At 38.3% G+C, this 24,735-nt stretch overlaps 1 protein-coding gene across 1 annotated transcript in view; it reads right to left on the bottom strand.

Annotated features, from left to right (window-relative positions):
- VIPR2 (vasoactive intestinal peptide receptor 2) overlaps positions 1–24,735 on the bottom strand; it is a 65,270-nt gene that overhangs the window by 10,803 nt on the left and 29,732 nt on the right. Inside the window, exons 5-10 of the mRNA XM_075419749.1 lie at positions 15,556–15,653; positions 10,946–11,087; positions 7,908–8,058; positions 6,954–7,014; positions 5,592–5,661; positions 370–461 (exon numbers count right to left, since the gene is read on the bottom strand). Of these exons, the coding sequence (XP_075275864.1) occupies positions 370–461; positions 5,592–5,661; positions 6,954–7,014; positions 7,908–8,058; positions 10,946–11,087; positions 15,556–15,653 (614 nt within the window). The remainder of the gene's footprint in view (positions 1–369; positions 462–5,591; positions 5,662–6,953; positions 7,015–7,907; positions 8,059–10,945; positions 11,088–15,555; positions 15,654–24,735) is intronic.

Below are 24,735 nucleotides of genomic sequence, written 5' to 3'. Positions count from 1 at the left end.
TTGAAGCAAAGTGTTTTGATCTTGAAACTTCTGTTATGTCAAGAAGAAATATTTATACATTAGAAGAAAGCTATTCTCTCCATGTTTTCTGTACCAGCATATTCACTCCTGGATTAAACTCAAACTCAAGAATAGCTCATTGGTCTTTATGAAATTGTACATTTTTTATTGAATTTAGTGTTTGACAAAAAAAATTATGTTCAGTTCTAGTTCAGCACAGTGATAAGATCTTTACTGAACCACATCTAAAAAAGTTCTGAATTAAAAGCAATTATAGTATCACAGCAATTGTTGGCAGCAGGTTTCAGCAGAGCAAATCTTACAGAGATTATTTTGGTTCTGTGTATAATATCTAAAAATATAACTCACTTGTACTGTGACTGGTCATTTCCTCCAACATCTGGCGATCTTAACTTCTGCAGTAAGATTCTTATAATACTAATGAAAAGTATAAAATTCACCTGCAGAGAAAACAAACTTGATGGTGATTTCTGAGTTCTCCACTCAATACGCAGCACAAAGAAACGCTTACCAAGTCAGACAAACCAGCTCAGCAGCAGGTGTTGTGTACCTCCTGCCAGGACGCATCAAGCTCTACACTGTCAAACCTATCATCTGGTTCCTGCCTCACCGGGTTTGTTACGTCCAGTGCACCTCTGCATGGCCACCAGTTCTATTCTGGCTGGCAAAAGCCTTTGAAAGCTCCAGTTGTCAGGAGTGTCCTCCTTCCAAAGTCACAGATGAAGACAGGTTTCCTAGCAGCATGGGACATGGGATGTGATTTGGTGCAATCAAGCGTTATCCTAAATTGTTGTGTGGATTCGTGACTGACAAAGGAAAATGTGAGTCCCATGGTTGTGACCTTCTCTTATCTTTTGCCATGACTTTTAATATTTCATGTCTGAGCCAGGGGAAGAGAAGATTGTTGCACAGGTGATCTGTCCACTCCCATCAAGGATGAAAGGGCCTCTCACAAGCATCTCTCTGACTGTCTTGGGTATTGATGCAGACATTATCACTAAAGCAACTGAATCCCTACAGTCTAACATTTTGTTCTTGTAACAGCCCTCTGAGATAGAACGGTAGTATTATCTGATTTCACAGAAAAGGAATGGAGGCAAATGCATAAAAAAAAGTCATGATCAGACCCTGACCAATCTAGAAAATCGAAGTATAAAACTCAGTAGATCCTAAATCTCACACCCATCATTTCTCCATCCTTAGCTTTTGGCATATTGTGTTCACCACCTGCTACGGTGCTGGACTGTTTGGTGCGGTCTAGAAACCTGCAAATTAAATACAGCATGCCTGTACTAAAGTGAGGGAACACTTTGAATCCACACCTTCATAGCAACAATGTGGGCTAAAAGCTACAGCTGAGTAAACAGCTGCATTAAATGCACACATTTTAGAAGAAATCAACCTAGAGAAAAATTTCTATCACTGTGAAAATGAGCATTTTATTGTTTTTAACTAACCCAAAGCCCAAAATCAGGAGGCTGGGTACCCAAACAAACAGCGCCTGCCTCGCTGCTGTAAACCTTCAGTCTCTCTCTGCCTTGATGCATAGCTAGAGCTCTCCTTTTTGCAGTCTTAACAACTTGGCTGTAAACTTTTCAAGTTCAATGAATTTCTGTGTCTTCTCTGAAACACCCAGTACGAATCGTGATGTTAACAAATAAACTATGATCATAACGACTACATGCCCCTCTGTATTTAATATTTTGTTTGAAATGACAGGTGAAGGGAGGTGACAGGAACTGACAGGGATTAAATAAAAAATCAGGAAAATTAAATCTAGCATTTTTTCATAAAGATGAATAAAAAAGAAATGTTTGAAAATATAGGCCTTTACTGAAGTAACTATACATTTCTCAAGCAGAGGACACATTTGAAGTTTTCCTTGATGCAAGTCTCCTATAAAAATAACAGGCAGCAGCCAGTATTCTTGCTGGTTGTATCTACAGATTTACCACAGCAGAGCGTACAGACCAAGGGATATACATTTAGTTCACCATATGCACTGCAGCTAGTATTACTGGAAAAGGAGAGAGCTCGCATTTCTTTGTATATTTGTTAGCCACAAAACAGGAGAAGGAAAAATCTTTATCCTGTATCTGGAAAGGGACTGACAGAATAACTCATTGTTCTTCACAGGCATCCCTAGTTTCTACTGTAGCAGAACAAGCTGTCATCCATTTGGTTTCTGAGGCACCAAATCACCTGCAAAATTACATGCAGGTGACTCACATTCTTCACTGATACTCATGTATTACTTTTAAGTCTGTTTTCAAACATCTCTTTCTGTAAACACAATCTTGGATTAATGAAAAATATATATTCTTTGAAGTTTGTAATAGTTCTTAGCACTACTGAGCTTGTAAATTCAGCCAGTGGAAACTGGGTATTAAGATCTAAAGGTGGCAACTGCTGTTGACATACTACAGTGGAGCAAATTAATTTCTGTAACGTTATTATTGAATTGATCATTTGTTAAAATCCTTTGAAGTATATATCTGATTTAGGATAGGATGTTTCAATAAAACATGAAAGAAGTAGTGCCTTGGAATTTTACTTTTAGTATTGTAGCTTTTCAGTCCCATAAAATCATTTCAGCATAATGTCTTTAAATAGAATAGAATATGTATATTGTTGAATGAATATCTAAAAACAGTAAAATGAGAAAATAATGTTAATGCAGAGAAACTGCAAGAGAGTGATGACAAATGATGCCTCTTCAGTGGAGTAACAGTAGGATGCTGCTGATACCCTTTTCTGTTGGTTGACTTCTGAAAGTAAGTTTTTGAGTCTAAACGCATTGCCTGAGCGTGTATCATTTAAACTGTCTCCATGTTGCTTCTTTCTTGCTATTTAGTCCCTTACACTACCTGCAATGTGAGGTAACTAGCCAAACATTTCTCCGGTACTTTGATGTGACAGAAGTACTGCTTCCACCTGAACACCACGCCTTCCCAACTGAGAGCAGGTTATGCAAGTGGAAGGATGGGGAAGGCAGCTGTGGAGGCCTTTGCCACATGGAAAATATGTGTGGTACAGCAAATTAACAGTTTGGAATAGTTACCCCCAATTAAACAGCTCTGAAATGTGTACAGCATAAAGTGTGGAAGCCTGCCAAATAACTTTTCTCAAGCCAAAGTTGACAGTAGATACCAGGGAAGGCTTCTGACACACTGAATCAGCTGAAACCATTCCCACTTCGAGAAGTGACTTCAGAACTTGCTCTCACAATACTATTTTCTATTGGATAATAAACATAGAAAATATAATCTTCTAAACAATGAAATGTTTGGAGTCAACACAAAAATCAATGGAAGAGAATGAATACGGCGTGAAGACTGAGCAGACTTCCTATTAAATCTAATGTGGTTAAACCATTGCTCCTTAAAACCTTTGCTTGATTTCCTCCTTCTTTCAAAAGTATAATCATGATATCATCCTCACAATCCAGTGCCATTCTACTCTTCTTTTCTTCACTTTTCTACCTCCTCTTTAAGATTTTCAATGTCAGCCATACTCTGGGCTTTCTTTCATGCTGTTACATAAGACAGTCGATGAGAGTTCTCAACTCAGGTGTTCTGCTCTCCTTTATTTTCCTGAAATTCAGCTACTTTCAGAGATCTCCTGTGCTCACCTCATTGACTACATACACAGATGTCCTTCCTACTACTGAAGCCATTTTCTACTGCTGATCATCCTTGTCACCATTCTCTGCATGTTTTCCAGTCTTCCTACATTCTTGAGAACAGAATGAAGGCACTGTGTGAGGATGCTGTAAGTGCACCATACTTTTATTGAGAAACACCGTGACTCTTTCACAACACCTATCCAAATGTAGCATTATTCAGTAGTCAATGACCAATTTTACATGACATTCCTCTAGGTATGCACACTCTACTTTGCACAGCAGTAGGTTTGCATAGCATTCGAGCTGCCGCAGTGAATGTCCTGGTTGTAGTTTGATGCTCCAAGAAGATACGTTACTGATATGGCAGGAAAGGGTGAGTATCACTGCTTTTATAACTACCCGTACTTCTGAATTCTCCTTTCACAGCTTTACTTCCCAAATGCAAAATGTAGTTGATCGAACAGCTAAAGAATCATCTAATTGGAGAAGTAAGTGGCTTCACACAGTACACACTGCAGAATCACTTGGCCATCTTTAGTTGCTCTCATCCCTAAAACACGAAGAAACATATCTAGAAGACAGTAGATCTTAAAAACGTGCACCCAGAGAGCCAAAACCAGATCATTTGCAAAGTGTTTCCCTATGTTTTACAATGCTTCTGTATCAAATCAGTAATAGAACCATTAAGAAAACAAAAGGAGAACGATTGTTCCTTTGCCTGAAACAGTGATTCTGGTGCACATTGTATGATACACTGGACTTTAGCTGATTGACCAGTACTCCATTTCCTTAAACTCACAACTCATTTCCCAGCTGTACTTCAAGCCTGACAATGAGCACTTGGATAACTTCCGTTTCCAGGTCTAGGACTCTTTTGGAGAAGCACTGCTTTCTGCCACATGAAGTCTCAGCTGTCTACCAGATAGCTGTTTAAATTGAACATCCAAAGAACAGACTTTCATCTTTCTGTAAACACCAGGTGGTTTGTTTTGCTTTTATCTGTCAGCATATTTTCTTCACTCTGGGCCATCGCCCATTCTCCAGCTCCTTTGAGGTACACGTATTCTCTTCACACCATAGTTCTGTTGCATGCCCATTTCTTCATGTCCTAAAACACCTTTTCTGTGAGTCCTTACCTTATGTCATTTCACACATATGCCTACTCTGCTTTCTCTTTAAACACTGTAGAATTCACTTTCATGAAGATGATAGGAAGTTCTCTCAAAATGGATTTTGGCAGGCACGGATTGAAAGGCAAGCCCAAGTGTAAGTCCTGTGCTTGTCTGGACTCTAATTTTTCTAACATGTTAAAAATAAAGCAAATGTATCTGAAACATATTAATATGCACTGTGACTTTTTCCAGAAATGGACAGATAACCATAGTATACCATGCCCAGGGTTAATTACACAACCATCACAATGAACAGGAATTTTATTATGCTACTCCAGTAATTCTAATGAGCTCCATCCAGGAAAAGCCCCATGAAATATTCTCAGATGGTATTCTTTTGCAAATACTTCAAGTTCAATGTCTATTTCAGTAGGTTACCAATTAAAGAAAGATACACACAGCTATATTTTTATGGCTGCAATAATATCAGATTCTCAATTGCAAGGATATCTATTTACACACAAAACCAAATCTGCAATTCATTGAGAAGTATAATCAGATTTTTTGCTTCCGCCAGGCTCATAAACAGGAGAGATATTAAAGAAAGAACAACATACAAACAAAAGCAACTGCTCATTTAATAGGAGGCAGATAAATTTTGAAGGCAACAAATTTTAATGGCCTTGGCATCTGTTTAACGTTTCTCCTACAGCGCAATTTCTTTTCATTAAAACAGTATTCTTGCCTATCTGTAACTAGCAGTAAAGAATAATGGCTATATGCACTGCACAATGCTGAATTGATCTATAATTCATGTTTCAAAGTTTACTTACTATAATAGAAATTAAAATTGGTATTCGTATAACCCACCAGGGACCACCACGCTCATTTGTATCCCAGCAACTGCAAAAAAAAAAAAAAAGAGGGAAAACGATGCTGAAATTAATATCATCTGGCATGCAAGACCCAAGAGGAGAAGTATTTCCTATATACAAGTCAAACACTAAAATAATGCCTGTTCTAGCCTAGAATTTGGCATTCAATCTTTTTCTGTTTTTAATTTTATTTCCCTGGTTTTAATATGCATATTCAAATCAGCTAAAACATCAGGCACACTAGACTGTACCATCAGAAATCATGCAGGATGTCTGCCTTCAGGGAAACCAAGCTTAGTTTCACTTCGTGTAAGGACACTTTTCTAATAAGCACTGAACACCAGCCCCTGGGTAGGTGGAAGATCTAAAGCAACTGACAGATACAATTGAAGTGACATAATTTCTTTCTGCGATATTTAATTACTGAAAAATTAATTTTCACTGTAGGCTCAGCACTTTTAGTCCAAATACTCCAAGAATAAGTGCATTGAAAGACTAATCTTAAGCAAGGGCAATACCCTTAAGAGTTCCTCTAACTGTGATCATAATGACAATGGAAAAAGGAGTTAGCTTTCAGCTGACATGTTAGAGGTCTTGCAAAGGAAATTCAGAAATCACGTAGAACATGATTTTTCTGTTTAATTACAGAATCAATTGAAAAATATTAGTCAGGCTGAAAAAAAGGAGTGTGAAAACTGTTTGCCCCACTAGCTAGAAACGCTCTCCCATTCCTTGGGGTCAGCAAAGGCAGCAAGTCTGATCTTCCTACAAAAATCTTACCCCAGTTCCCTTTTCCATACCAAGAGCCAGGCCTAGCTCTAGTCAGCCATAGTTTTACCTGAATACATGCATCTTACATATGTTTACATCACATTGCTTCACTTCTGGGAATGTAATTTAGATATACCTGAAGTTATCTAGATTTCAATCTTTTGAGTTGCTAGTTAGCAAATCAGAATTCCCAGCATCGTACTGAGCTGTATTGCAGCACTCACCCCAAGCACCACCACTACTATATTTTAAGTGTTATTTTGACTTCCAGAGCAGATCGCTCTCCACGTGGGTCTCAAAAGGTGACATTAGTCATAACCTATCTCTGCCCTCTCCTGCCCTCAGAGTTTTTCAAATAAACAGCAACCATAAACAGCATGCTGAAGACCTCCTAAACACATGTCCCTTTACAGCCATATCTGAATTTTCAGTTCAGTGCTCGTCCCCTCAGAACTGCAAACTACCTTTGTGTGAATACCACCGCATCCAAGGCAAGGGTTGTATTGGCATAGTTGGAGGCTTTAAGCTTTCTCTCCTCCATGTACTTACCCAGTGTCCTCTAAAATGATCCGTGTCACTGTCCATGTAATAATGAATATGGTAGGAATTCCTGAAAAAACCCAAAGAGGTTTAAAGGATGATCACAAAAATATAAGTCCACAAAAAAAAAGTCCAGCATGCGAGTAACCAATTCTTCCCCAAATATACAATATATAGTAAACAATTCAGTGAATGGAGGGAGGGGCCCATCTGATGAACTACGTGATGTAAGCAATGTATTACAAAGACTGTGGAGAAGTGGGTTTATTTTTCATGAAAATGTACGCCATCATGACTAATACACAAACAATATGCCTTTTTTGGGTTTCTTTCAAGCTGTCAGAGTGACCTACAGGGAGATAGATATAAGTTATGCATTCCCAATGCACTTCCAAGGACTACAATATAAAGCTGAAGTGTAAATCATTTCATAAGGAACCATTTCCACACAATGGTTTATTCCCATTTCCCAGCAATACCTAAATGTTTTATGACCACCTATTACTAGAAATTTTAAAGTGCTCTGTATAAATATCATTGCACTTTCTGGAAATGAAAGGAATACATGTATTTAAAACCAGACAGACAATACTATCGGGCTTTTCAAAGGCCTGTGGCTGTGCAGCCAAACTTTCTTTTTCCTCTCAAATTAGGACAGCCTGAATCATGTTTTGTGGCGGCAGTCCTTCCACCATCCAATATCCTGCACAACCCCTGGGCATTGTGCAGATTGGCACAGGTCAGAGCCACGCCAAGGAGCAAGCTAGCAGCCATGCTCCAGCAGCTTTGTGCCCACTCCCTCCCATGGCACAGCAGCTGCAACCCACGCTGGGGCTGAATTGAGGAACCAGCGAGTCTGAGGAGTCACCCAAAAGAAACAGCATGACTAGCTTGGTATGAAACAGTGACTTAATACATACATACAGAAAAAGGAGTATTGTTAGAAGATGTTTAAATTCTTACCCCATCCAATCAGCAGGTAGATTGTGAAATGTCTGTTGGGGGAGAATATTAGCACAAGGAGGATGTGGAGGTAAAGTCCTTCAACTAAGAGCCAGTAAAAGTTTGCCATAACACCATACTGAAAAAACACCAAAATAGCCTTGCAGCCCACCTGAAACATGAGAATAGGGATCAAAGTTGTTGCAGGAGAGATGTATTATCCTGTTATTAACATATTCTACAGGTCTTAACTCTTCATGTAATACTAGTGACCCAGGTCCAGTAGAAATTTTTTCTTCAATCAAGCAAATTGAGACATTGTAAATGTTACTGTGTATATAAAAACAAACTGAACTATAAAAAAAAATTAGATGGCACTCATAGCAAATTCGCTCAGAAATTTTGAAAACATAATAGCATAAATATTGTAAAAGGTGGTGGTTATCAATAAATGCACACATTTACAATAGTTAGTTAATGAACAGCTACTAGATTAAATCATCATCTACTCAGTGGCTAATAAATATATTAAAATCCCACCTGTTTTCCTACACAGCAAAAAAACTAACAAAGAAATTGCTTTATGAATTTTTCAAGGCTAAGTGGGAAACTGAGTGAAAAATATCTTTGCATGATGAATACTCTAAGTAGACTTAAAAAGTTGAATGGATTTTAAAAAATTATGTTTTCCCTTTAGAAAATGCCGTAGTGTTTCTTAATTAACAAAACACATTAAGCATGTATCATAAAATGAAGTCCCAATATACTTATAGTCTGTGTGCTGCTCTTCAGAATTAATTTTCAGATGTCTGTGCTGCTGGTGCTCCACAGTGCTGGCTGCTGCTGCCTTGGCATTTCCCAGCAGAAATCTGGGATGCGAAAATTGAACATAAAAATGTTTCTGCTGAGACTAAGCTGACAAATGTGATGATATGATGAATATAACAGACTAAACAAAATCAACTAAATAAAACTTCCAGTTTCTCCCTGCTTTTCTCCCTTCCCCATTTTAAATACCCATCATATCTCCACTGTTCTGCTAAAATTCCAAGTACCTAAGTAGGTAATTTACTAATTTAAGGATTGATTCCTCTGTTCAAACACAGGTGTCTACAGTCATGTGAGATGCAGTCTCCAGCTGCTAAGCCAGAAGGGCACAGACCTCCCAGAGATACTTCTTTGCATCCATCACCCCTTGTGGTGTCTCAGCTAGTGCATCCCAAGTAACATACATGCCAATATTTATGTCTGTGTACATGCCTATATAGACAACTAATTAAGACCCCAAAGGATTGAATTGATTTCACCTAATTTTAGCTGCCCACATGCAAGTTTTCTGGTGTAAGCTAGCCAGCTACTAGCCAGCTAGCTCCTTATACTGCTCATGAAGAGACAGGCATGTCCAGAGAAAGTCTTCAAGCAGATGAGTTAAACTGTTCAGTGAGAAAGACAGAAGCCCAGAGAAACAGCTGAGTTCAGTCATCTCATTTGGTAAGACTAACCTTACCTCTGGAATTTGTATCCACTGAAGGGATATCCATTGCAGACCCAGTAATGAGCCAGAAGATTTAACACGGAGAAAAGAATTAACATTTCAAAATGCATTATGCTTATGACTACTTACAACCAGATTAGTAGTCAAAGTGTAAAACTTTTGTAATCTCTTTCAAATTCCAATACTCCCCTGTATTATATTCTCGATTTACATACCAAAACCTCACATCAAAATATTATCCCTTCCTCCTGCAGCTAATCCTGTATGAGGTGTATTTCTAGATGCTGAACAGCGAAGGTATCTGTCAGTGAAGAGTTAGCTGAAATTCTGGCTCTGTGTCATTCAGACCCAGGACCTAGTTACACCACATTTTGAATTGTGCGCTTTCAGACATCCGTGCGTGCAGCAGAACTGTGGAACATCACACACATGTGATGAAAGGGGCAAACCCTGCGTGCTGTTTCATAAGAAAGATAGCACCCAGCCAATGCAAGACAAAACAGCCTTGCCAAGCTGGTGTCAGATCATCCCACATATAATGCAACAGAAATTACTCAACAGTTTATGAAACTGGACATGTTCACATAAGAAAGTATGAGACTTTGCAGCCAAGAATAACTGGAGAATAAAAGCAATTGCAGAAATCAAGTAGTATTTTGAAGGTCCATTGACTAATCTTTCAAGGACCTAAGAACTTCTGATTACCCCTGGCAGTCTGCCTATTAACTACTTTGCCTACTTTGAGTCTACTAACTCAGGGCCTGTTTGTCTTCATTAGAAATGAAGAGTACTAAAGATTACTAATTCATACATACAGCTTGATAGTCACTGCAAAGAATTTTATGCTTTGGGACGATATCGCTTCATCAACATAAAAATATCTTCCTTCTATTCTTTTCTCACAAGCTTAAATCGTAGTAAATTAAATTCAGAAGGTATTCAGCAATATTTCTAGGGCAGAGGCAGAGAATAGGGTATATCATATAGTGGTCAGTCTTTTAACAGCAAGACTTTTTTTAACCCCGGGGCATGAAAATGCAGTAAACATATTAGCTCACCAAGAATGCACATGACAACACTTGTGTCATAGCCAGAAAGTACAGAGGAGTTAATAAAGACAACTCCTGCAAATATTTCATTCCCTAACTCATTTCTCTCCCTCCATTGATACCTGTCCAATTCCTAGACCGCTGACACAGCTGCTGGAACATTTCCAGATGAGCTGCCGTTAAGCATTCCCAGCTGATGGCACTGCTGTTTGTCTTCAACTCTCCCAGCTGATGAATGCAGTGGCCACATTTATTCTGAGCTATAGCTGGTCATGATTTGTTTTGGCAGATGACATATTGTCCCTTCATGGACATGGAAAACAACATTAACTTCTCTTACTTGTGCTGCAACCTTCTTTCTCTGGCTAATTCTAATAGAACATTTTGCTAGTCATTATGTTCTCTACAGAATTGTCTACACTGAAAGCTTGGTATTCCTAAACATTTAAAAGGACCAGGGAGGAAAATTTAGTGACACAACAGTATTATACCAGGTAGCAAATGAGGTTGATTACCCATGAGGTTTGATCCTCTGGACAGTGAGCTGTGTTGGAGCTGGAATAGAGAATATCATCCTTGACTAAAACAGAGATTGCTCTTAGAATGAAAGAGAGGAACAGGTTCAGATGGATGTAGTTCCGAGTACAATGAAGTTTTCTAAGAAGAGATTTAAAAACAGGCACTTTTAGATTTTGAGACAGAAAACTCTTGAACAGACTTTTACTCTCCGGTCGTTTCTTAGTAATATGAACTGTCACTAGGAGCCTACCCTTTCCTCCTCTGTCATACTATCAGTGCTGCCTTGCTGTTTTCTTTTATTATCATCATCATCCTCATCATCATTACAGGCTGTCCAAAATACACAAATAAAGTATATTTTACTCCTTTTCAGCACCACAGACCAAAAGATCCCAGTGGCATTTAACATAAGCTGACAATAAACACAGATTATTTTATCCTTCCGTGTGTGCACTCATCCCAGTGCTTTTCTTGCAGATAAAACTATTATCCTGGATATATTTCATAAATTTTACCTATTATTTTCTGGTTTCATTTTTTATTTAAATCTTGCATTTTGCTATATAATGGCTTTTCATCCTATGATGTGAGTCTATGCAGGAAGAATTAAAAAATGCATTCAAAACATTAGATCTCCTATCCTTTCTATCCAGCAAGATGTAAGAATTCTCTTCTATAGTCCAGGAGCCACGTGAAAGCCTGACAAACCAATGACAAATTAAATATTCCAAGTAAGTGAATGAGTGCCTAGGGGAAGGAAGCTATAAGTTGAGGGCTTTTCACTTTAAAGACATTCTGTGGAAGATCTTCCCATTTAACAGAATTTTTTTATAGCGATTCCCCAGAAACCAAACCGCTAAGAGGGTTTTTTGGTCAAAAGCAGCACCTTGAACTGCACTTGGAAATATGCCAGAAGCCAGGGCATTTTAGCAAGTACAAGCAATGAAAGAATGAAGATGCAACAAGATGTCACAGTGGTGTGCAGTGGCAGCTTCCAAGTAGTCTTCACGTTTTGATTTTTACTGAAGAACACTAAATAATCCATTCTGAAACTATAAAAGCAAGGATAGGTACAGTGAGTGTAGGGAAATAAATAACTGATCCATCTTGCTAGCCCCCAGTTTGGCAAAGGACATAATAGCAGGCTGAACTTAAAGCAGCTGTCAGAAATCCAGTGATTTCTGTGGCTATGCGTGTTGTTGGCTGAAACAGGTTGTGAGAAATACTGAAATACCGCAATTACATTGGACTGCATTGTATGTTCCTATGGAATTCAGAGATACAGGCAAGCTGCAAAAGGGAGGAAAATATTTTTTTGAGTAACTACTTCAGATGATTAGTTCTTCATCCCATTCAGTAGCTGAAATAATAAATGTTGAATTTATACAAGACTGTCAAACCAACATTTTGGAGGTAGTGGGCGAGAAACTATTTTTATTTGGGATATGTATGAAGATTCAGAATAACAAAGAAATGCTGTTCTTTAACAACGAAACAAAAGCTATCATGCTTGTTCCTTTGATTAGACTGCCTCATCATACAAAACTATCATGTGAGGAATGTTTACAGACAGTTGATGTACATGAGAGCACATCTTAGAGAAATGATGAAGATTCATATTTTTCTCCTTGGTAAAAAACACATATCAGAGAAATTTACTTTTGGGGGGAAGATTTTGTTATACAGCAGTAACCCCGATGGGCGTATACTAGGATCTATAATAAGATCTATAATGTCAGTGTTATGCAAAATATGCTGTTCTTCAATTTATTTTCACTCTGAGTTGGAAGAAACCAACCTTTTCTAAAATACTGAAAAATACAATTTATTTTCTATAATTTTGATTTCCACTTTTCTAGAACTTTATGATATATTGAAACTTCAACATTCAAAATGAAGAAACAGAAACTTGCATTCTAAGCAGGGTAAAGCAACTTCTTTTGACAAAAGCAAAACTATTAGCTTTGCTGTTTATAAATGAAGTTTGCAGAAGCAAGAATGTGCCTGACAAATTGGCAAACTCCACCACGAAAATACTGTGCTGGAAAGTTACCAGATAGCTTTAATTATAATAAGCACATGGAGTATTATGTGGGGAGTGGCACCACAGTAACTTGAAAAATGCTGTCAGCTTAGTCTGGCAAGGTATTTACAGATATTCACATTTTATGGGTTTGTTTTGAGATTAAAAGATTAGCCATATATAAAATCCTTTCCTTTTACAACATTTCTAAATGTGTCCTTTACAGATATTAATAATGGGAAGCCATCTAATGTTTCTGCAAAGATCAAAATCAAGTCCAGTTCTTTGGAAGAAATGCAAAACAGAATATTGCAATTGCGCGGAAACTTTCAGAAACAACTCTTCTTTCTCCACCAACAGTTCTGCCTTTCATTTGCTTAGAGCTGATATACGGAACAACTGCAAAGCCCTGAGGCTGTATCTGCTCTGCCAGACAGTACATAACAATATATAATTGGACTAGATGACCTTTAAAGGTCCCTTCCAACCCGAACCATTCTATGATTCTGTGATTCTATAATGGACTGCAGAACTTAAGTCATAATATTTGAAAAAGAATTTCCACTTTCTTGCCATGAAAGTGTTACCCACAGTGAAATTAAACTTCACATTATTCCATGTTTTCTTTCATTAAAAATACTGCATGTATTCTGGATTAAAGGCAGTATAATTTGAAGCACATATACACAAATCCAGCAATGCACAATTTTAATAATGTCTGGTTCTACTAATATCCAGAGTTCAAATCCTAATCCTGCTGGATGAAGTCAGGATTTTGACAGCCCCATTGCTTTAGTAACTTCTGATTTTTAATTCAGTGATTAATCACCGAATCTCCTTTAGATAGTTTCATTCAGAAGAGTCCTTCTTTGCTGTCCTTTTTAAACACAGCAAGGTGAAACTTTGCTGGTTACATTCAAAGGTCAACGTGTTTCAGGGGTGACTGAACTTTATAAACAGTATATTGACATTCTCTATAAAGAACCCCGGGACCTTGGAGGGCAAAGTATGTTTCTTGGATAGGAGGTGTTGCCAGCTTTAGTAGTGAAAAGTTAAAGTGTACAGAAACATTCTTATTTTCGAAACCCTGTCTTTAAAAATGACCACAATATATGGGATGCCCTGCAACACGCCTGAGAGACAGACATACTCACAGCCGCTTGCATTCACTTCTATTATTGTCAGTGTACAATTGCTTCAGCTGCAGCCTTCAGTAATAACTGGCTGCTTGCTGGGAAACTACATACTGAACAGGGTATTTGCACAACTTATTTGGGTTCCTAATTCAACTCACTATGTTAGGAGGCCCCTACGCTCCCTGCAGGTAACAGAAAAACAGGCTTATTCAAGGGGAGACTTAGAAGACCCTGTGTTCCCCTCTGAAGAAAAAGCCTGGGTCTTTCCACTGACTCAGCAGAGAGATTGGGGAGTTCTCAGCTTGGATATTTAAACTGAAGTTGAAGGTTTTGTGTACACCTCTAAAACTCTTGATCTGTTTGTTATACGTGACTTCTGGTGATGGACAACATTCAGATGTCTGTAACACACGCTTTTAAATGTGTTACTAGGCTTTAGCAGTTTTGAAAATGCACAATCATCTGCCCTGTAGTGTTTGCTGGTAGAAAGAAGATAACCATGAGTCACTCCATTCATTTTTTCAAAGATATTCCAAAATGTAATTATGGGTTATGTATCTGCTCTGAATAGTCTCTGAATATTTAAACATTGAGAAAATTTGATGGCAGACTGAAAGGCTTACAGAACTCGCCAGAGGAATAGTTGATCAGAGGAATGAGGCTCTGACAAAGAACATGCTGTCCTCTACAAATTACGTGTACTTCTATTCTACCAAATCTGAGAGACACATTTTCTTGTTTTTCTTGGTGCAGAGTGGAACAGAAAAGTTGTGTGAAGTTTGTGATGGAGAATATAAAGGCTATTCTATTAGACAGGTGATATATAAAGGCATGAAGGTGGAGAGACTGAGAAAAGCTATGATACTGATACTACCATTTTGCAACTTCTTTTACCAATTGGTGATTGCTTTCAGTCTCAGATAACTCCTAGAATTTAGGCAAAACCAACAGACAGTACTGCCTTTCCTAACACTGCCCACCAAAAAAAATGCACATGCAGCACCATCCTTCAGCACAATTAGCCATATCTTTACAATCCCACTTGGTCAAATTAATGATTAACTTTGATTACAGTACCCCTGAAGACCACTCAGAAGCTTCTGCAAAACACAGCTGCCCACTTGTCCAGTTTTGAGACCAGCATCCTACTGATTTTCAAGAGCAATTCAAGGTGTCAATTTTAATAATGAAATAGAAAATGCTTTATATAATCCATTCCTAAATGGCAATTCTTTCTTGTATGGGCTGTAATGTCTGTAAACATGTCTGTAAAGTGCTTTGAAATTTTTTATTATGACTGGTGCTAGCAAAAAACAAGTTAGCTTTACATTATTGTCAGCTGTTTAATTGAGAAAAGTGTAAAACCAATGTATTTTCCAAGTATTTGAGCAATCAACAGTTAAAACCATTTTATCACTGTTCATACTTACTCACGAAAAATACATACCTGAAAAGGCAAAGAATTATACTTCCTGTTGTAAGAGCAATCAGAGATACGCTGTGTCCGAAGGTATAAATTGCCTTCACTCTTACATAGAAGTTGACCTGCACAGAAAAATATATGTACAGAAAGCACTTACTGATACATAAAATTGACTGCGAAATAATATAATTTTCCATTAACTAGCTCTAAAGGCTAAATAAATAGCCTTACTTTCACTCTATGCTCTACAGTACATGATGAGATATCATCTTTATCCCAACATATTTTTGCAGTGCAACATCTGAAGCCAATTGACCTCAGTAGAAAAATCAGCCTCAGGAACTCAAAACTTAGACACACAAGCTGGTACAATTTCAGCTGATCACCCCATGTCAGTGAGTTCAAAGAAAGTATCGATTCATCAACTTCCATAAACACAATCAAACTAGGAAGAATTAGCCACAGTTTGGAAGAACGGATTATCTCTGAAAGAGAGAATCTCTCTCAGTCCTTCTGCTTGTGCACTTCGTAATGCATTCACATGAGTTTAATTCTAAAGACATGTGTAAGTCTCATTAATTTCCTAATCCAAATGTTCAAATACTTTATTAAATTGTGACCCAAACAACACTTTCTTTGTTTAGTAAAGTTCTTTGCTAAAACTTGGAAAGGAAATTTTCAGCAGAGGAAAAGCAGACTGAAGTGCACAGTCCACTGATTAACTGCAGTTATCTGTACATTTACCAGCTACATATTACACTAAATCCTATTCTGAATGTCAACATCAAGAAAAATAATGCTAAATACTCTCAGAATCAAGCTGTTTCTTCTTTTCTGCCTACACAAAGTCATTAGACTGACATTGTTTTCCAATGAAGTTGGATAAAAGATTAAAATTGTAAAGTTTTTTACTAAGTTATGAAATTAAAGTTTTTAATAGCAGTGTAGAAAGTGCTATGCATAAAAAACAAAATTTCAATATTCAGTGCGCATGGTTATATCATCCACCTTCTCGAACAATGTAAAAAGTAGCAAGGAAGCAATATGGTCAAATAAACAAACATAGCAAAAGGAAAAGCAAACCACTTAATATATTTACTTTTGTAGCATTTAGAAGGCCAAGAGGTAACTTTAGCAATCCTGATTCATGATGAAATTAGCTGGACAATCACTTAGCAAATATACAGACATGGAAAAGACCAAAACAAATATCAAATAAAATGAAGAATCTTGAAACTGCAGTATCATAGTTACGGTTAAAGGGGAAAAATACAGGAAATATAACTGCCATAGATCTTAACAGTATTCACAGCAACCACTGTGCATGTTAGGAGCTAAAAGTGGTATACGAGGTGTCACAGGAAACAGAAATCTATTTTCTTAATTACAGAAGTAAGCTGTGATGGCATTTTTGACAACAGTGCTGATATTTTAATGTTTTGTTTGCTTTACATAATATTCATTTACTGCAAAGATAAAGAAGGAAAATATGGACTTAATGAAGTTTACAGTGCCGTTAGCATGACCATAAGAAAGTTCCTTGGATAAAATCCTGAATAAATATTGCTTTTCTTAAAAAAAATTGGTGTCCCTGGGTGGTTAAAATAGTAAAACCTAAAGTATTACTTTAGTGCTCTCTATAAAGTCAGCTGTATATTTGCAAAGCCCCACTGCATTCCTAGGGACTCTGTGGGCATAAATCGTAGGCTCTATTTCACCTCGTGTTAGATGTCTACACTGCAAGAATAAACATCTAAGGCAGTGCAGGGTCTCTTCACAGGGCCTTCTAGAAAGTGCTTCTTGTATCTATGTAAGCAGTCAACATGGACTTCACTGCATATATTTCTACAGATCAATGAAGAGGCCCCACAGTGACCTATTCAGGTGTAGCTAGTAAGAGTGTACAAATGCTCGCATGTAGACGGATACCCCAAAAAGATCCTGGTTTTCCACATGGATTTTCTGAATAGGACTCTAAGTAGTGCAATGTTTCTTGAACAATGTTTCTAGAATTGTTTTCAAATGCAATTCTAAAAACCCTTTCTTCAAAACTAACACAAATTCACACAAAATCAGTTCTGAAGAACTTCCCTTCAATTCCCTGCTAGAACAGCAGAATTATACTCCCAGTTTTGCTTATTTTTGGACAGCTCTAAAAACTTTGCCTACAGACAAGCACTGCAGACCACCCCTACGCTTCTCATATTTGGCTTCTGTCATAGCAAAAGGAATATCAGCCACTGTCCAGGCAATTTCCCGGGAACAGTTTCTCAGTAGCAATTACAACAGCCCATGGCACCAAGAACACTGCAAATACGTTGGGCACCCGCCTTCGTTTATTCAACCTGACCTGCTCTGCAAAATTGTAGAAAAAGGATGCTCTGATAAATGACTTAAATGACTTCACAATTTGGCAGCCTCATGTCCCCATCAACAGTATTCTGGAGGAGAAGGAATTTTACTTCCTGACCTAGAGCACATCAGGAGTTGTAAATATAGTGTAAAGCTTAGAAATCATGCACAGCGGTTCCACAACATGTTCCATGTGTTATCATCTTGTTGGTATCTGCGGACCCCATTTCTACCAAGTATATTTCTACCCAGTGCACAAACAGAGGTTTGAATGGCCTGTAAATCAAAAATTCTTAACATCTACCATGTAAATATTGTAAATATGAGGGAGCCAAATGTCATTTGCAAAAGAAGTTGCAATGACAATAAATCTGTGTTGTTTAAATACTGAATGGAAGATTTCTTGTTCACTTTCACAGAAAAAATTGATTGGCAGAGATACACTTTCAATAGCAACAGTGAAGTTCAACATCACATTACTGCAGAGCAGAGACAGGGGTCTCTGCAGGTACCCTAAAGCTGTGTACGTAACACCTGGTAAGAGTGGACACAGGCACAATTTTACACCACTCTTATCCTGGAAGTTACCAAGTAGCTTAACAAATCCTGACATGCTACAGTAACCATTGGCCTTTGTTAACAGCCATGAAAAGGAAAGCACCTAAACCAGGACTTCTAATGTAAATTATGTCCTGGCCCTTCACGGTGCCCAGTAGAAACGACTTCGTCCCTCCTATTCCAGTTTCTCATTGTCCTAGAAAATTGTAAAGCAGCTGTGAGGTCCCTTTCTGCTGCTGGGTGGCCAAAGTGTGCTATGAGTTGATTAGAAGATCTGCTCCAAAGACAGTCTTAGGTTTGCCTAAGGAGAAGAAATAACTCCTGACACTAGAAGTGTGTGAGATTGACACATGCCAACTCATGCATTTGTTATTAAACAGATGACTAAACTGACTCATCTGTATGCTTTTCTTGCAATTACCATGGTCTCTATACTCCAGACTTAAGATTACTTCTCTCTGGATAGACATTAAACTTCCTCCCGTTACCTTGCTTCATTCAAAACTCTCTTGGCTGACTCACTGCTGATATTTGGGTTAGGCATTTGTACTGATTTTGGATGGCATGCAGTTAATTTTTTTCATAACAGCCTGTAGGATTTGTGACCATATCAGTGTTGATAACAGAGGAATGTTTTAGCTGTTGCTGAGCAGTGCTCACATAGCATCATGGCCTTCTCTGCTTCTCCCGCTGCCCCGCCAGCGAGGAGGCCGGGGGTGCACAGGGGGCTGGGAGGGGACACAGTCGGGACAGCTGACCCCAGCTGACCAAAGGGACACCCCATGCCGTATGATGCCATGCTCAGCAATAACAGCTGGGGGGAGGAGGAGGAAGGAGGACATTTGGAGTTAGGAAATTTGTCTTCCCAAGTCACCGTTAGGTGTGATGGAGCCTGGTTTTCCTGGAGACGGCTGAGCACCCACCTGACAGTGGAAGTAGTGAATGAATTCCTCGTTTTGCTTTGCTTGAATGTGCAGCTTTGGCTTTACCTGTTAAAATGTCTTTATCTGAACCCATGAGCTTTCTCTATCCTACCCTTCCAATTCTCTCCCCCATCCCACTGAGGGGGAGTGAGTGAGTGGCTGTGCGAGGCTGAGCTGCTGGCTGGAGTTAACATGTAACAGCCCTGAACCCATTTTTCTGCAGATCCTGTAAAGAACGCTGCACGCATATGATACACAGCAATTACTAGGAAGCTGACAGTACTAGTAATGTTGTTATTTTGATGCAGGGATCCATACAAATATTTGAATCAATAAAATACAATTAGCTTACAATACAGTTATTAGCAATTTTGATTATATAATTCTGTTGCTAGTAACTACTTATCCCATATTTACATGAGAGATCAAACTGTCTGGCACCTATAAGAAGTAATTTCAACTTGCACGTTTCCTTTCAACAATATAAAGTAGCTATCTTGAACATGTTTGACATTTTTGAGAACTCATTACTGAGGTCCTTGGCTTCTACCTGACACTGAATATAACATTAATTTCTCAAAAATGAGTCATAACATCCTTTATTATTAATTCACCCAGAGGGTTTTTGTATCTACCGCAGGGAGTGAATTTCAAAGACTGTACTATGAGTATATGTTCTTATTGTTCTGAGTGACTAATCCAGGCTGTACAACATACACAAATGCAAACATACTACATGTCTTACTATCACACATAATGATTCAGTTAAGCTGTATCAGCACCTTTACATTTAATGTCTTAAATGCAAGTTAGAAGTGTGCACTCTGCTCACCAGTATAGAATACCTCAATTATTGATATTCATTCTCTCATTTTAAATACCTAAAGGAAAACCAAATAGAGAATAACATCATTCTAGCTATAAAATATCTAAGCAATAACACCTCCATTATCAAATCGCCATTTTTTATTGGCGAGACTAACTACAGTGAAGCTACAAACTCACTACACTGAAATGAACATGCCAGATCTAGCACCAGCTGGTTTCAGATCAGTACATGAGGTAAGAACAGCTTTGCTGGCTATCATGGATGATTAATTATCACCAAGTAAGAGAGGATAGAGATCTGTCCTCATCTGTCAAGATCACACAACATTTTACATTACCAAAAGGTTTGCACAACTTCTGAATTTCATAGCAACAGACATACTAGCTTCTCTCCTTACACAGCCAGAGATACTGCTTATGGAATGAAGAGCTGAAAAAAAGCAGTCAAGAGAGACAGTCCATTGACCCTTCAGTAGACATCACTATTTGGTCAACACAAGTTCCACTGACATAATGAACAGACCATACCTGCTTGCCTAAACGTAGTCATCTAGTGCTACTTGAGATACCCTAGGGTATCCAAGACACCTGCATGGCAGATGTGACTAAAGACCTCTTTGCTGGATTGGAAGTGGTGAGTCAAATGGCACTAGATACCTATGTTTAGGTAATTACATCAAGCCCTGTTTCCACACACTAGTGATTAGACACCTACATCTCAAGTATATAACAGGAATTTTGATTTGCAAGTTGAATTTCAGCCTTCCAGGTTTTAAAATACGTGGTAAGCATGTGAATGTAAACAACTAGAAAGAATTTGATGTAGGTGACTGTGTTGGCATTAACACGACAGAAAGACCGAAGAAATTTGTTCCAGCACCTGCTCTGATGTCCTGAATACAGCTGAGTCAGTTCCCACCAGATAAGAAAACTTGCCGTGTAAGATGAAAGGTTTCACAATCGGCTTCTATTCTGAACAGGTAAGAACAAATCTCTCGTCTTCTGATCATTTCTTGTGATGCAATTATTTGCAATTCAACAAGTTCACTGCTTATAAAACAGTCACCACTTGTGTTATCATACTGTTCTCTCACTTATGTATTGTATTTTTACGATGTTAACGCTTTAAAAGGCCCAGGCATACCAGATCTAGAGAGAGATTACATATTCTCCTTAATTTCTGTCTTGCCTCGGAAATTTTTGTCAAAGAAATATGTAAATTGTTTGGTGCCAAGTATATAAAATTTATATCCATGTTTAGTCTGCAATGCCTTTGCTCACTTTTTCCATATTTTTGCCCATCTTCATTTCAGAATGAATTGCACTGCTCCTACTTTCTTTTCCTTCCCTCATTCCTGTCCTAGACACAACACCTTTTATATTTCCATAAACTGAGAACCCAGAATCAATAGATTACAGATTCTAACGATCCACAGTCAATACAGGCTTCAGATGGGGTGCACGAAGCTGTTTATAGGAATGATTCTAGACCAGAAGTCATTACTGGGAAATTGCAGTCAGACCAGTGTTCCCATGGGAAAGCCTTGATTCTGCTTATATGTTCTGCGTTGCTTCATGTCAAGAACAATCTGAACTCAGTATTACTTCCTCTTTTCTTGGAATCCATTACATGGAGTAACAACACTGAAATTTATCTGGTTTATGTAATTCAACTGAGCGTTTGTTCAATTTTTTTGTGGAATAATTTTTTTTGAGATCTCTATAAAGTTAATTTTAGGATAAGCAGTTTTGCCTTCCTGCAAATGTTTTCCATGCCCAGGAATGCAGAGTTCCTGTTTACTGCCTCAAGACAAGTTAGAATACAGTGCAGGACAGTACAGTAGAGAGAGAGATGCACTAACAGCCACAGAATTTTGCAGGGATGAGGACATCTGAGCTAGGTACCATCATTCTGTTTATAACCAATAAATAGAAGCAGCAGAGTGCTATTCATGTCATCCTAAGGCAGGCATCTATAATAATTTAGAAGGATAGTGAAGTAAAAACACCTACATTTTTTTCATTAAATACAAATGGAACACAGAGAGACTAGTGTAGGTGCATATGACAGATGTCTAAAGTTAGACAGCATGACTCTGTCCCAGCAGTTTCTCCACTGATTTGGTCAGCTTTCCATCAGGCAGTAAAAGCATTACAGAACTTTGTTTTTTTATTTCCATTAAGACTTTTCCCTCTTTTTTTCCATCATGTTTTGAAGGCCAACATTTGAAGTCTGGCATTTGCTTTCACTTTTATTCGGAATTTTTCCAACTGAGGTCCAACTCTCATGGGATTTCTGATACCACAAGTGTATTTTCTCAGTAATAATATAATGAAGAAAAAATGTATTCTTTTAAAACCTTTATAATAACTCCTGGTAACCAGGTGAAATGAATAAGGTAAGACTCATTTAGCTTCAGACATGTAAGAGTGGCATATGATCTTTCTAAAAGGTAGCGAACTCCACAGAATTAGTCATTGTCCCCTGAGAGAGGGGGAGTTAATGGAAGAGAACAGACTCTTCTACACTATGATCAATGTGCTTTGCTGTGGCTGTAGCAATTCAAAGAAATTAGGATAATATGATTTCCATGCAGGCTCCAAAGACTAGATCTCCTTCAACTACAGAGAAGGCATAGGCTGTCCGGATTAAATGCAGATAGGTACAATCTAGTCAGATTAAATTCATTTGGGTGCTAATTCTAGTCACATAAAAGTACTTATTTTTTGCTTACTGTTCAAAAATCTCAGTTATGTTATGTGATGTGTCCGTACATTAGCAGCCTCTGGTAGTGTGACCACTATTAGTGGTAACTGCACATAGTCCTAGTGATGCCAATGTGCAACAATGAGCATGCATCTCAAACTTACTACAGACTAATGAAAAAGAACCCAACAGTGCTTGGTACAGGGAAATTACAGGGAAGTGAGGGAGGAGGCATTTTTAAAAGGAAATTTACTGAAAGGTGAAGTGTCAGAAGCTACTGATTAAGCTGTGCTTTAAATACTGTTTTCTCACAGAAGTATATAAAAATTGTAGATTTTAATCAGTTTTAATGGTGTTGCACCATTCTTTCAATAGATAGGGGCTTTAATATGTACATACAGACACATGTGCACGCAGATGATGTATATTTTATAAGTCAGTAAGAAACTAAGGTAATTCAAGTAAACATAGTCAAATAAATTTAAAGACGATGTTCATCAATTCAGCTTACTTCAAAACCATATAGTTAAATTGACTGAAGTTTTTGGGTAGCCAGAGTTTGAGCCTTAGTCTTTTCAATTCAAATTAGTCTTTCTTTTGCTTCTGCTGCAATTTACACCCATTTAAAGTGAGACACTGGTCAAAAGGAGTTGACACCCTCACCAGACCTAAAATGAGCACAGAGCACATTGTGAGTACAGCTCCAATTCTAGCTGCTGTAAACTCCAAATGTTGTTTTTGTTCAAAATATCCTGTGCTTTTCTCTTAAAGGGCATCTTGCAGAAGACAGTACTGCAGAATGATTTTATAGTATGTAAAAGAAAACCAAGATGTCTGTTTCAAATCTGTTGTTTCTTAATAGCATCCCCATGTGGCAATTGAGGAAAAGCTGTGATAAAAACATGAAGAGTTAAAAGCCCTTCTCAAATACATTTTTTATCTTGCAATCAATGTCTTAGAGCTATGTCTCCTCTTAATACCTCACCATATAACTTGCCTTTTTGACTTGTACCCTTGATTTCCTGAGATGTGAATCTAAACTCAGATAGGTAGAGGGAGACACAGCAGTATCATTGAAAGGTATTTTTTGACTAATGGCCTCCTTTCCTTAGGAAGAAAACACTATCTGCTGGTTTTACCAACAAAGTACACTGCACAAAGTTTTTGACTGACCTGTCTGTACTAATGCCTCCACCATTTCCTGGAGAGTTTATATCTAATTCATAACCCCTTGGTTCTCATGGTTAAGTGGACAAATTGTTCCTTTTGAGTCTGTTCTTGACTGGCCTGGCTAGACCATGATCTGCCATCACGCTGCTGAGTTAACCACTTTGGAGGTTGTCAGTTTGCAAAGGCATCAAATAAACAGAAAAAAAGGAATGATACCGTATTGGATTTACATGGCAAGGTTTTGGTAGCAGGGGGAGCTACAGGGGTGGCTCCTGTGAGAAGCTGCCAGACACTTCCCCTGTGCCAGACAGAGCCAGTGTCAGCCGGCATCAAGACAGACCTGCCACTGGCCAAGGCCGAGCCCATCAGCAACAGTGGTAGTGCCTCTGGGATAATGTAAGAAGGAGAAAAAAAACCCCGAGCAACAGCAACTGCAGCAGAACAGAGCAGTGAGACGATATGAGGCAAATAACTCTGCAGACACCATAGTCAGTGAAAAAACAGAGGAAGGAGGTGCTCCAGGTGCCGGAGGAGAGATTTTTCCCCTGCAGCCCGTGATGAAGACCATGGTGAGGCAGGCTGTCCCCCTGCAGTTCATGAAGGTCCATGGTGGAGCAGATCTCCACCTGCAGCCCTGGGAGACCCCACACCAGAGCAGGAGGATGC

This window comes from Opisthocomus hoazin, chromosome 4 (assembly GCF_030867145.1).
Source record: "Opisthocomus hoazin isolate bOpiHoa1 chromosome 4, bOpiHoa1.hap1, whole genome shotgun sequence".
Classification (NCBI taxonomy): Eukaryota; Metazoa; Chordata; class Aves; order Opisthocomiformes; family Opisthocomidae; genus Opisthocomus; species Opisthocomus hoazin.
The sequence above is the reverse complement of the archived record's forward strand: the minus strand, read 5'-3'. Positions and strand labels throughout refer to the sequence as shown.